We start from the raw sequence: 13,551 nt of genomic DNA, 5'->3' as shown, positions 1-13,551 counted from the left end.
CCTCTTGGCTCTTGGCTGGGGCTTGGTCAGGGGAGCAGGTGGGAGAAAAAAAGGGAGGTCGGCTGCTCCCCGGAGGAGCCAGGATGCCAGCCAGCCAGGATGGACCCGCTGTGACCCACAGATGGCAGCCTCTGGGTCTCCGCGGCTCTCCCTGGTCCCTGTGTCCCTCCCTGGCAGCTCCCATCTTTTTGGGGGGAGGAGGATGGGAGCCGTGGGTGACTCCGGTGTGGGAACCCCCGCAGCTCTCACCGGATTGACCTGCACCCTCCGTTCGAGCCCCAGAGGGTCCCCTGAGAGAGTAGGGGCCGCCAAGCATCCTCCTCACCCCCTCCCTGACTACTCCTGTGCGAGGCAGAGCCCGGCCACTGGTCCAGGGAGGCCGGGACCGCGCCGGACGGGAAACATCGGGCCTTATTGAATGAGATCAATCGGCTGGGCTGCAGGGTCTGTGTGACAATAGGCTCATGCTGGCTTTTATAGCAGGGTTGAATCATAGGACGCGCCCCCCCCCCTTTTTTTAAGTTGCAAAATGATCGATTTTAGGTATTAGGAATTTCCTAAGCAATTTCCACCTCTTCCTATCTCTGCCCGGATCGGGTAGCATAAGGTCCAGAGATGGCCCAAGTTTCTGCCTCTCTTTGTTTGACTTGGTCATGTACATTTTCCTAAAAAGTCATGGAGCTCATTTTGTGTCCATTTCGGCCTAAAGCCGCATAGGGTAGCAGCCTTCTGGTTTATAACATAATTATAATTTCGACTCTTCCTCCTGACTTCCTAACACGGGCCTGATTTCTCTCTCATATTCATAATTAGACATGACAGTGTTTTGTCTGTTTTTTTGGTTTGTTTTTTGTTTCATTGTTTTTGTTTTTTTGTGCGTTTTTTTTAATGTTTCTTGGTTTGGGGGCTTTCCTGAGAATCCGTTTTTGGGGGTGTTTACAAGGTGTGAGTTTTTTCTGGTGTTTCAACTTCTGCTGCCAGTCTCCGGCTTTCTTCAGAGTTTGTTTTGTTCGCTTTCTGACTTCTAGAGCCGAATACATATATTTTCATTCTTCTCTGTTGAACAATAAATCCTGTTCATTACATTGCTGTCAGGAAACATGGCTTGTATAATTCCAGCTCCTTTGGAATTAATTAAGCAACATTTTACTGCTCAGGTTACTGTCAGTTCGTTTTTTGTGTTCCTAACACTTTTGTTCTTAGTATATTTCAATATGATGTTATTCCAGGCAAAACATTCTCTCATTTTTTATTATGAGTGAACTTCTTTGTTAGAGGGTGATGAACTTAGAACGTCTTTAAAGAATCTTTATAGTATCTTTTTTCAAAGTTGTAAGCTTTAAAAACAAATTGCTTCATTTAGTGTTGTTCCTCTGAAATGGTTTTTTAAAAAAAAAAGATTTTATTTATTTATTTGACAGACAGAGATCACAAGTAGGCAGAGAGGCAGGCAGAGAGAGAGGAGGAAGCATGCTCCCAGCTAAGCAGAGAGCCTGATGCGGGGCTCAATCCCAGAACCCTGGGATCACGACCTGAGCCAAAGGCAGAGGCTTTAACCCACTGAGCCATCCAGGTGCCCCAGTTTTATTTTATTTTAAAGATTTTATTTATTTATTTGACAGAGAGAGAGAGGGAACACAGCAGAGGGAGTGGGAGAGGGAGAAGCAGGCTTCCCGCAGAGCAGGGAGCCCAATGCGGGGCTCGATCCCAGGACCATGACCCAAGCCGAATGCAGAGGCTTAATGACTGAGCCACCCAGACACCCCTGCCTTCAGTTTTAGAACCAAATATGAAATCTCCACGTTCACAGGTTTCCAAGCCTGTGACCACGTTCGTAGTGTACGGTCTCACCAAGACTGCCCCCTCTTAAACTCTTACTTCTGATTCATTTCCTGATTGTCTGGAAAACATTCACAAGTATCTTTCTCAAAAGGGATATATGATTGGAATATTGTCTGCAGCCTTGCACCCTGGAGAATGCCTTCTGCTTGTTGTGGCCTGCACACACGTACAAGACAGTCTAGCTGGGTATAAAATTCCTCGGGCATAGACTTTTCCCTCCTCAGGACCTGTGGGCATCACTCCATGGCCATCTGGCTGGCTTCTTCTTGTTGATTTCTAATCCACCTCTGATTTTTCCTCATCCTGGGGTTTCATATATATGTGAAGATGTGTCTGGGTGTTGGTCTCTCTTCCTCGATGTTTTTCCAAAAAGTCGGTGAGCCTTCTTGTGCATGTGTCGGTCTGTCTTTAGCTCAGAAGTCCAATCGTTCTTTGTTTCTATCCTGCTTGGCTTCTGCTGCCTTCTCTCCCCATCATATGTCACCCTCCATATTCTCAACTGTTCTCTCCTTCGTGGTTTCCACGTCTTTATCCTTTTCTTCTAGAATGCAGAGAGTTTCCCCAGTTTATTCTCTGTGTGTCCAAATCGGGTGTCTCCAGGATCCCTTCTCTTTTTTTTTTTTTTTTTTTAAAGATTTTATTTATTTATTTGACAGAGAGAGATCACAAGTAGGCAGAGAGGCAGGCAGAGAGAGTGAGAGGGAAGCAGGCTCCCTGCCGAGCAGAGAGCCCGATGCGGGACTCGATCCCAGGACCCTGAGATCATGACCTGAGCCGAAGGCAGTGGCTTAAACCACTGAGCCACCCAGGCGCCCAGGATCCCTTCTCTTGAGTGCTTCCAAAGTGGGTCTTGATTTTGCTACTGAGTTTTTGGGTTTGGTCTTGGTTTTCCCAGCTCTTCTTCCTCCCCTGTGTCACGTTCTTTGTATCGTCCTATGGCCTCTTCAGCTCAGGCTAGTCTTCCCTTCTGGCTTTCTTCTCCAACCTTACAGAAGCCGTGTCTTTTCTGATCTTTTTTAGTCTGCCCTGCCTGTTTGGTCACACGCTGTCCATGGCTATTGTCATGTCCCAGCAGCGGACTTTGAATACTTGTGATAGAGACTGTATGGCCTGCAAAGCCTAAAATATTTACAGTTTGCAAAAAAAAAAAAAAAAAAATTGCAGATCCTTCTACTAGGACAACTGGATTCCCATCTCAGCCACAAGCTGGGTGGCAGGGGACTAGATACAGCTCTGGCCCTGCTCCCTGGCTCTTGCCAGTGTCTCCCCTTGATTCACTTGTGTTCCTTGGGGATGGCATGCTTCTACCCACACTGCCTGATTTCGTCCTTCTCTGCGCCGGTCACTTTGATAAAGATGAAAGTGCAAATATGCGGGCGTGCTGTCTGTCCTTCTGGGCCCTCCCCTTCCTCCAGCGTCCTCTCCCTGGAGGAGGGCACTAGCCCAGCACCCCTGCCTACCTCCTGCCCGTTTGTTTCCTGCTTGTTGTCCCTGTGTCCTCTCTTTCTTCGAGATCTCTCCGTGCATTGGACGAGAGGCCGTGTCTCGAGGTAAAACCTGGGACAGGTTTTCTCCTTCCGCCACCATCTGCCTTTAATTAATAGAGACTGCTCCCAGATTCCAGCACGGGGTCATCTATCCGTTTGGTTTTCTTTGGCGGGAGTGCGAATTTTCATTTTTCTCGTTGTCTTTACAGCTCTTTTGGCACCAGGCAAAGAGGGGCTCCGTGGGTCGCTGCCAAGTAGATATGCCATTTTGAAGGAGTCAGAACCACATGTGAGACCTGTGGCTTGTCCCTCCTGAGGCCGTCTCTGTGGCTTTGTGTGTATTTGATAGAAGAAGAAAAGGCAGGAACATTTTCCCTACCCAGGGATCACTTGTCCGATGACCTCAGTTGTCTGGAACACACCCAAAACAAAGAATCCGCCTGCCCCACCAGATAGCGGCCATGGTGTCCGCGACCCAGATGTTACTGCCTCTACCCAAAAGAGAGCGTTTCCGTCGTCCTCATTCCAAGCCCATTTGCCTGTGTTTTACGTACAGGTCTAAGAGTCTCGGTCTTTGTTTCCCTCCTCTCAACCCAGCTGGAATCGACAAATCCAAAGGGAGCGGGGACATCTCACAATGAGCGCATGGCCCTTAAGTATTTCTGGGGCTTCTGGGGGGCTCCGTGGTTGAGCATCTGCGTTCGGCTCAGGTCATGATCCCAGGGTCCTGGGATCGAGTCTCCGCGGCTGGCCCACCCCAGCTCTGAAATGGGGCTGGTACTCCGATGTTCTCACGGGGCAGAGAATGGATGCCACACATTCTGGGATGATGTCTGTCCCAGGTGGGTATCTGGCTCTGGAAAGAACCGCTGTCGTGTTAGCAGGAGGGAAGGCAAGAAGTAAGCTCAAGGTGCCCTGGGAGGAGACTGTCACCGGGCTCTGCCACCCTGCCTTTGGCCCCCACAATGCATGGCAGGTGTTCTAGAACCTTCCTGAGCCCCGGCTTCCTAGCTTTCAGGTGGGACCGACAGGGCCTCCCTCACAGGTGTGCAGAGGCCATGGCTACACGGTGCTGTGGCCGCCCTCCCCTCTGGGCTGTGTGCTTCGGGGCCCAGCCGGAGAGGCCCCCCGCCGGGGAGGGAGGGCGGAGATGATTTTCCTCCCGACCCCGGAATGCAAGCACAGACGTGGGCCAATGGCTTTTGACTTCTGTAAAAATATAACCAGAACGCATGGAGCGAGGGGGTTCAAGGCTGTCCTGGGAATATTACCTAGCATTCCTGTTAGCTTCTCTAAGTGGGGAGAGCAGGGAGGGAGCCCAGCCTGCTCACTTGGGTCCTGGGTTCAGCCGTGATGGTGGCTTTGCTGTGCGCATCATCTGTCCCTGTGTTGGCTGACCTGTGGCCTGGAGCAGCTGCCCCCCAGGGTGAGGCACGGGGCGCTGGGCCTGGTGCAGGTGCTGCGGGTCCATGCGTTCTGGCTGCCATTACCTTGCGCTGACCGCTCGGGCTTGCTGGCTGCAGAATGCGGGCGGTGGACCCTAGACAGCTGCGTCCCTGCCTCCCAAGAGGTCCCCTCCCTCCCCTGGTCACCAGCCAGCCAGCTGGCAGAAGTCACTAGCAGGAGAGCCTGCAGGTGCCCCTGGCAGGGCGTCCCAGTGACCGGGGTGGGGGGGGTCCCAGGGCTCAGACCACAGGGGAGCAGAATGAGGGGGCTGCGTTTTCCCCTATTTCCTGAGACTGGTTCCCCACTGGGTGCTCCCCCTGCCCCTCTCAAAAGCTGGCTCAGGTGGCAGCAGGGGGCTGCCAGGCCGTAGGCCCCCTGGGCAGTGGGATGGAGCAGTTTCGACTCTAACCAAAGCACTAGTCAGTGAATTCCGGGACCTGGAAGGAGGCAGCCACCTCTCAGGGGGCCAGAGACCAGCTCTGGGGCAGAGGGGGTGGGTGTGTGTGTCTCTGAATATTCTCTGCATCGCTAAGCCATGGGGGGCTGGGCGAGGGGCACTGGGAGGCCCGACTCCCTCCCCGGCTTTGTCCTGTGCCCCACACAAATCCTTCCTTACCCCCAGCTCAGCTTGGCGATGCCCTCTGTGGGGGGAGGGGCTGAACCTGCTCCTGGGGCGGTCCCCTCGATGTGTGTGTGTCCCCTTTCTAGCCCCCCCGCCCCAGTCTGTCACCAGGACACACCCCCAGCTCACCTCCCTTGCTCCATGCCGCCATGGCTTCTAGAACATTCTGGGCCCTCCACCGGCTGTCTAGGCCTTGCTGGAACACGGGGTACTCCTCGTGCCCTGCTCTGAGCTTCACGCCCTGCTCGCATTGTGTTCACTGAACCGCAGTGTGGCTTAACCAAGAGAGCAGTCCTCGGGCCTCTCACGTCCGAGTTCAAGGCCAGCCTGGGCACCAGCTGTCAGGGAGGCCTTGGGCAGGGGGTCTCAGTGTTCCTGTCTGCAGAATGGGACTGTCACCCCCCACATCCTAGGACGGTGGCGAGAATTGAGTGAGGCCTGGCGTGTCGAGCAGTGACGTGGAGCGGGCTGGAGTGATGTCTTGGGCCTCAGTGGTGGCCGGGCCATCGTGCGAAGGGTGACGGTCCCCTGTGGATCTGGCCAAGCATTGCATCACTTTGTCAGAGGAGCTGCCCGGGAGAGGACCTGGCTGGGCCGAGGCGGGGGGTTTGCTCCTGTGGTTGGACGGAGCCCCCCATCCCCAGGAGAAGCGGGCCCAGGGGCTAGCCGACCCCGGGGGCCCTGCGCTTTCCGCCTGGCTCGCACCCCGGCTCCGGAAAGCCCCCCGACGTGTTCCCGGCGGCCGCAGGCCCACAGCCCTGCCTCGCAGCGGTGGGGCCCATTAGAACTGAACTCCCCTCCGCGGGCCATTCTCTTTGCACACCCCAGTAGAGTGGGCACCAAAGGCGTTTTCTAATGCTTCATGGGCTGCTAATTTCCTCCGTGACCTCTTTTGTTGGGGTCTGACCCCAGCCAGAGGTTCCGCGCCATGAAAGCCAGCGCCTGACACAGACCCGGGGCGCGGGGTGACAATGAGGCCTCTATCGGCTTTAATCAGGTCCCAGTTGTGTCTTAAGAGCGGGGTGGGGGGAATCTGGGCGGCGCTCGAAGCCCTGGGTGGCACAATACCACAGCCCCCAGTGTCCCTCGCCGAGGCCAAGGGGGCTCCAGGCGGCGGCTGAAGGGCTCCTCGGGGCCACGGGCTGGGGGGCCGGGCCAGGCGGGGGGCCCTTTGTCCCAAGCGCCTCTTGAGAAGGCCCTGCGGCCCTGAATGGCCGCCCCGCCCGGCCCCGTGGGTATCGCCGGCCTCTGGGCATCTGGGGAGGCGGCCTCCCCCTCGCCCCGGCCTATTCATCGCCAGCCTAATTAGGTTTTTTGTCTGTGTTCTCCCTCCCCTGCAGACTGTGATTCCTACTGCAAGGCCTCCAAAGGGAAGCTGAAGATTAACATGAAAAAGTACTGCAGGAAGGACTATGGTGAGTGCCCCGTGTCCTGTCTGGGGGCCACGTGACCAGTGGGGGTGGGGGGGTGCAGGTGGCCTTGGCGGCCTGCGGGTCCTGGTGTCCCGTCCTGGTGGCCGGGGCTGGCGGACGGGATCCCACGCCCAAGGGACTTGTTGGCTCTTCCCCCGAGGCCCTCGGAGGCAAGGGGTGCCAGGGGCCTGCAGGGCTCGAGGGCTGAGTTTTCTCTGCCCCGGGCAGGGGCTCCCGTGGGGGCTGCGATTCCCAGCCTCGTCTCCGGCCTTCACTCTGCCCCAGGCTGGGGGCTGTGTGGCCTCAGATGAGTCGCTTCGCCTCTCTGGTCTTGGGTTCCGTTCTCCGTACGATGGGCTTTCAACTCGAGTCTCCCTCTGTGGCTCAGCGTGGGGTCCTCCAGCTGTCAGGAAAGGGGGCAGCAGCTCCGTGGGCTTAAAAGCCTCCCCCTTCCAAACACTGACTCTGCAAAGGCTGGGTGGGCCGGGGAATCTGCATTTTAAGTGGGTCGCTGGGTCCCGGAGGGTGCTTTGCGGCCAGCAGCTCTGGGGCGGACAGCCCTGTCCCTTGAGCCGTCAGGGCCCCTGCACGTTCTCCATCGGAAGGCCCTGTCCCCCTCCGGACGCACCTGCTGGGAACCTCCTTCCTGCCAGGCTGCCGCCCCCCGGGGGATGGGGTAGGTAAGGAGCCAGCTTTGTGGCGTCTGGTCCCTGAGAGCGGCTGGGCTGGCCAGACAACATGTGATGTGGGGTCAAGGCCTGACTTGGGAGGCTGTTGGGGAGCCCGCTGGAGGAGGGGAGCCCCTCGAGGCCGCCTTTGCAGCTGGGAGCCGGGGGTCACGTCAGAGCAGGGCCTAGCAAACAGGAGCCCAGGGGATCTGCTGGCAGTGGCGGGGAGGACCCCAGGCGGAGATCTGGGTGTCCACATGGGCAGCCGAGGCCTCTGTCACCCGGCCAAGAGGTCACCGTAGCCTGGATGGAGGCCCGGGACTCTGAACCCAGGCCTGGCGCCTTCCACCGTCCGGCCCTCCTCTGGACCTGTTGGGCCTGGCGGATTTGGGGAGGCGGCTGGGCCTGGCTCTTCCTGGCCCTCCCCACCCCCCTCCATCACCCCCCACTCCCACTGATGCTGCCCGGGCCTGTTTGTCACCTGGCCCCCAGAGGTGGGTCCCCCAGCCGCGGGCTTGGCAGGCCTGTCCACCCCACATCACGTCGGCCTCTCCTGTCCGCCTTTCCAGACCTGCCCCACTCTGTATGTCTGGAAGCTGCCAAAACAGGGCTCCCGGGGAGGAGCAACCCCTGTGAGTTGCCTGGTGGCTGGGTGGGGAGGGAGGGAAGGAAGGAGCAGAGCCGGAAGTGGACCTCTGTCTGTCCCTCTGTTCCTCTATGACCTGGCCCCGCCTGCCATCTGCCCCGGGGCGGGCCGTGGGGACCAGACATAAGGTGTTTCTCTTTAATAAGAACGAGGGTCCGGCCCTTTAAACGGAACTAAATGCATGAGGGAACCCAGAGGAATTTGGAAAACTTATAAACCATAATCGCTGTACCTGTGTGAGTGTGTGTACGGACACGGGTACACACGCATGCACGCACACACACACACACACACACACGCAAGCACGCAACGTTATGTCCCCAGAGCCTAGAGCCTGCCCAGGGCACCTGGCCTGCACCTTGCTGGGGGTGTGTCTCCGGGTGGCCCCGATCCAGACCCCTGTGGGGCCGACGGCCAATCCCCCAAAGCCCCATTCCAGTGCTTGCGCCCGCAACATGCAGGAACGTCCGGCTCCCGCTGGAAAAAGAAGAAACCTCGAGATGGTTGAGGGGAGAGAGAGCGCGGTCTCGGCCCTGGTGACACGCACAAGGGAGGCGTGAGGGTTCAGGCAGGGGGGCCCAGGGGTTCTGTCGTGGTCGCAGACTTGGGGCCCGGGGTTCAAGCGTGGGCTCTGTCCACAGGCCCTGACAGCCGGTGGCCGTAGAGAGCGCTGCCCGGAACGGGGCGGCATGGTGGGCGTGCTGGGGAGGGGGAGCTTGAGGTGGTCTGGAAGCATCGTTGGGGGATCACACCTGAGGGCTGGAGGGGGAGGGCCCAGCAGTCCTGTGAGGCGCTGGCCTGCAGCCCCTGTTCGGTTCTAAAAGCAAAGAAAGGAAATATTGGGCCTTCAGAACAGTTACGGGAATAGCGCGTGCATCGCACCTGGTTCTGTGGGACTCGGCCCCGTTTTGTTCTCTTGTCCTCTTTTCCTCCGCTGAATTCAGCTCTCCTGACCCCCGAGGTTCTGGGGGACCCTTGTCCCCCCTCGGCGCTCTGCTGGCCCCCATCAGCAGGAGGGCTAAACACCCTCTTTTTGTCACAGGGGCCCGGATGCAGGCTTTATGAACGTAGAGGGGCCGCATCGGCTTACTCAGGAGGGAGGGAGCAGCTCCCCCACCGGGGCAGGGACCCGCAGGTGCGGCCGGAGGCCTCGCGCTGGGGCTGGGGGTGGGGGGCGGTGAGGTGTCGTGCTTGGGTTCGCAGGATCCTGCATTCCGTTGGGACCACAGACCCCGGATCACGGGACAGTGGGGGCGTCCCTCCCCAGGCCGGCGGGGGGGCGCGGTGCAGGAAGAGGACGAGGAGGAGGAGGGAGCCAGCTTGGGGGTCTGTGGGGAGGTGAGGCGGGCAGAGCGGGCCAGGCCGAGGAGGACTGGGGATTGGGCTTTCTGGGGGGAGGGAGGGGCTGCATCGTCCCTGCTCCGACACCTGGCAGGGAGCCAACCAGAAAATGTAACCAGTGCCTGGAATGTTCCAGAAGCTGCTGATGAGCGCCCCGGGATGGCTGCCCGTGCCAGGTGAAGAGCAGGCCCCGGGCCCCCTGTCTCCTGCTGGGGACGTGGAGCCGGGTCTCCGCCGACTGGGCCAGGGGGAAGAAGGGGTGTGCGGGCGGCTCTTGCCCTGTGTTCGCTCTGGCACCTTCCCGATGAGAGGGGCTGGGGTGGAGCAAGGGGCACGGGGGTCAGGACCAAGCCCCGCCACGCTTCTCGCATCCACAGAGGCCCCTAGCGGGGAGGGGGGCCCGTTCTCTTCCCATCTGCAGGGAGGGGACAGCAGCCCCATGGTCTGGACACGCAGACCCCAGCGTGCTGTGGGACTTGGGGCAGGAGCCTCACTAGCCTGGGCCTCGGTTTCCTGTCACATGGGGGTCTCATCCAGGGGACACGACACCCTTCTGGATGCGACCCAATGTGCTCGGGGCAGGGGTGCAGGGTGACCCTGTGGTCTGTGGTCACCTGGCCCTCTGTTGCCCTCGAGGGGACCCTGCTGGCGAGCCGCCCGTGGAGAACAGGTGTGCACGTGATTGTCCAGTGTCTGTGATGCCGGCCAGTTCCTCGGGGACACTCGCCCGGGGGGGGGGGGGCCCTGCCTTGGTGTGAACGGCCCTGGTGAGTGTGCTCGTGTGACAGCATGCGTGAGCGTGCACGGGTAGGCGTGACGGTGTGAACAGCTGCGTGTGTGCTCATGGGTTGCATGTGAGTGTGGGCACGGTGTGGGTGGATGTGGGCGTGCGAGTGTGAGCACGTGCATGTGGTGTGTGCATGCCCGTGTGGGTGTACGTGTGAGCGTGCACACGTGCCTTGTGTGACAGTAGGGGTAGCTGTGCGGGTGTGAATGTGTGTGCGCGTAGACGCACGTGTGTGTGTGCATGTCAGAGCACGTGAGTGTGAGTGTGCCCTCTTGTGTGTTCACCACCGAGGCCGCACCACGTCGGGCAGCACCTGTCTGGAGCCCCTGCCCCCCGAGTCACGCGCTGCCAGCCAGAGTCAAGGCAATGAGGGCAACAGAATGACAGTGTCCCCAGGGCACTGTGGGGGAAGGTCTCAGGCCCACAAGCCCTCGCTGCCGCTCCCATGACCTTCTGCCCGGGCCGGGCCGCTCGGCCTCCTGCCTCTGCTCCGTCTTGTCCCTGAGCTCCTTCGGGGCCCTGTCCTCACTCACCACACCTGTGCACCCCCACCCCCACCCCACCCCCGCCTCACACATCCCGGGGCGTCCTGCTCCCTCACACACCCATCCCCAGCCGGTCCCTCTTCGCACACTCATCGAGCTCCTGCTGTATGCCCCATCCTGTCCTGGGTACTGAACTTACGGGTACGGGGGAGACACTGGCTTAGCCCCCAAGGAACTTACAGTCTAGGAGGGAGACAGGCGCACAGTCAAGAGCGGGGCCGGGTGGACAAGTCTGAGTTCCAGGCTCTCCAGAGAGGGTGTGGAGGGAGGGCTTCCTGGAGGAGGGGACCTCGGTAGCCAGTGCTCAGGGGGCAAAGCAAGGCCCCCAGGCAGAGGGAGGAAGGCCTCGGCCACCGAAGTGGAAACAGGCTGGGGAAGCAGGCGCTGGCTGCAAGGGTGTGGGGGCCAGGGAGCCTGGGGTGAGCCCCCAGCGGGCCTCAGCAGCCATGGCCACGTCCGAGCCCACTGAGAGCCGGACCTGCTCACGCGGGCCGCCGTGGGCTCCTGGGTGCTGTCTCCAGGCTTTTCCTTCTCCCTGGGCTTCGCAAGCTGGGGGAGGCGGACAGCTCACATTCTGAAAGGTGAGATCATCTCACTTTTGCCAGTTCTTGGAAAAATGATTCGTTCCCAGAAATGTTTATTAGTCACCCCTTTTGTTGAAAGACATTTTGGCACCACCAGATGGAAAAATCAGAATGCTTTTCACGAGACGATCTGCGTCCAGTACGCCTCCTGAGCTCCCGCAAGGATGGCGTCTGGGTGCGGCTCAAAGGGGAGACTCTGCTGGCATCTGTGAGGAGAGACGGGGCTCGCTGCTCTGTGCGTGTGTGCCCACCTGCTTTCTCGGGGGACCCCGTGGCAGAAGCGGGCCTGGAACCTAAGTGGAACTGTCATTCACCCCAACATCCTTGCCGGGCCCGGGACGGGGCACCTCACGGCCTTCCTTCCCATCCGTGACAAATCCACACGAACACCTGTCATAGGGGACACACTGTGTCCTGGCCACGTTATGCTGAGACTCAGCCAGACTCAGGAGTGCGCTCTGGACTGGGAACTGCAAAGCCTGAGAGACTTCCAGGCCGCACAGAGGGGCAGGAGGTCTGTGTGGTGCTGGGGTGACGTTTAGAGGTGATGGAGCCGGCATTGGCGGACATCGGGGCCGGGACCGGCGGGGCTGGCGATGGGCATGGCCGTGTGGGGGAGGGAGGTCCCGGGCGGTCCCCGAGGGGGGCGCGTGTGGGGGCGCCGCCGCTGGTGGGAGCCCACCGATGATCGCGGAGCTGGCGAGGACTGCTCGGGCTGGAGATCAGATGGGGTCAGGGGAGAGGCTCCTAACTCAGACCTCTTTTTGTCTCACTGGCCCCAGGGACCCCGGGGGGAGAGGGGGGACAATCTCGGCAAACGATGGCCTCTCCCCTCTTAACACTCCATCCCCTTCCTTTTCTTGACCTTGAGTTCAAGAGCTTTCCTGGTCAGGATCAATCCCGTTAAGTGCGGAGAGCGGGACGGGTTCTCCACCATGTCCCAGGGATGACGTGCCTGGGTCTGCAGCCCCCTGCAATCCGGGGGCTTGGGTGTGGGTGCGGATGTTCCCCTTCCCGAGGCCGTTCCTGGGAGACGCCAGTCCCCACCCACCCAGGGCATCCCACGTAGCCCCGGGGAGCGGAACTCCGAGCAGCCAGCGGCGTGCGGCATGGTGTTTCAGAGGCTCGCTGACCCTTCCCTGGGGGGGGGTCACCGCCCCCCTGGGGAACCTCCGATTTCCCCAGCCAGATGTGACCTTCCTTCCTCCCCACCCCCAGAGGGCCAGCTCCATATGGAGGCCAGATGTGGGGCTGGGTCCGTGTGAGTCAGGCTGGGGTCGAGGAATGCGGGTGACCACCAGGTTGGACAGGGAGGGCCCAAGGCCCCCCCGGGACAGCTTGACCGGGACGTGGAGGCTTGGAGGGGGTGGGGGCGGGGATCTGTCCAAGGTGCCTGGAGAGCTCTGCCCCTGGGGCCGGGGGCGCCGGCTGTGTCCCACACCTGTGACGGGCAGCACTTGTCCTCTCTGCCCACTGGGGGCCTGTGTCCAGGGTCACAGAGCATCTTGTTTAGTGACGCAGGGCTCGGATAGACGCCCCACCCCTGCCGTGGCGGGGATCCCGTGGGTCCTTCCTGCCCCAGGCCTGTCCCCAGACCCAAGGGCACTTTCTGGAGCGGGGCTGCGGGAGGCGTGCCAGGGGACCAGGGACACCCTTACCAGTGCTTGCAGGTGTCTGCTTGATTCCCCCGGGGGAACGTGACCGGCCAAGGAGCACCCCCAGGACTCTGGCGCTGTGGTCTGGATCCTGCTTGGTTCCTATTTCCGGGCCTGGTGCCCTGTCTTCGGGGTTCCTTGGAGAAGCGGGTTCCGTCCTTTGGGTGCGGGTTGCCTTTTAGGAGCTAGAGCCGAGTGGAGCATGCAGAGGGTGCATGAGAGGACCCCTGGCTGCTGGACACCCCCGCTCCAGGGCTCCGGCTGGGGAAGCGGGCTTGGCTGCCCTTTGAGCTCCTGCAAAGGGGCTGCCTGGAGGCCATGTCCTAAATGGGCACTGGGCTGCGGGCTGTGTTTGGGGAGCTTGGACGGGCCACACCCCCACTGTGGAGTGTGCATCAATCTGTAGCCAGAAAAGCGCCCGCTTTCTGTGAGTCCTGGAGGCCACACCTCTGGGCAGTGGCCAGGGGGTGGGTACCTTGGAGGGTGATGGGGGACCTGGTCTGAGGCCGTCTTAGC

At 60.1% G+C, this 13,551-nt stretch overlaps 1 protein-coding gene across 3 annotated transcripts in view; it reads left to right on the top strand.

Moving 5' to 3' along the window:
- Positions 1-13,551, top strand: part of NTN1 (netrin 1) — a 168,773-nt gene that overhangs the window by 145,093 nt on the left and 10,129 nt on the right. For all 3 annotated transcript variants that reach the window (XM_045986152.1, XM_045986151.1, XM_045986150.1), the window contains exon 6: positions 6,738-6,812. In XM_045986152.1, coding sequence (XP_045842108.1) covers positions 6,738-6,812 — 75 coding nt within the window. The remainder of the gene's footprint in view (positions 1-6,737; positions 6,813-13,551) is intronic.

Source organism: Meles meles, chromosome 18 (genome assembly GCF_922984935.1).
Source record: "Meles meles chromosome 18, mMelMel3.1 paternal haplotype, whole genome shotgun sequence".
In the NCBI taxonomy this organism is placed as follows: domain Eukaryota; kingdom Metazoa; phylum Chordata; class Mammalia; order Carnivora; family Mustelidae; genus Meles; species Meles meles.
Note: the sequence above shows the minus strand (reverse complement) of the source record. Positions and strands in the feature narration are given on the sequence as shown.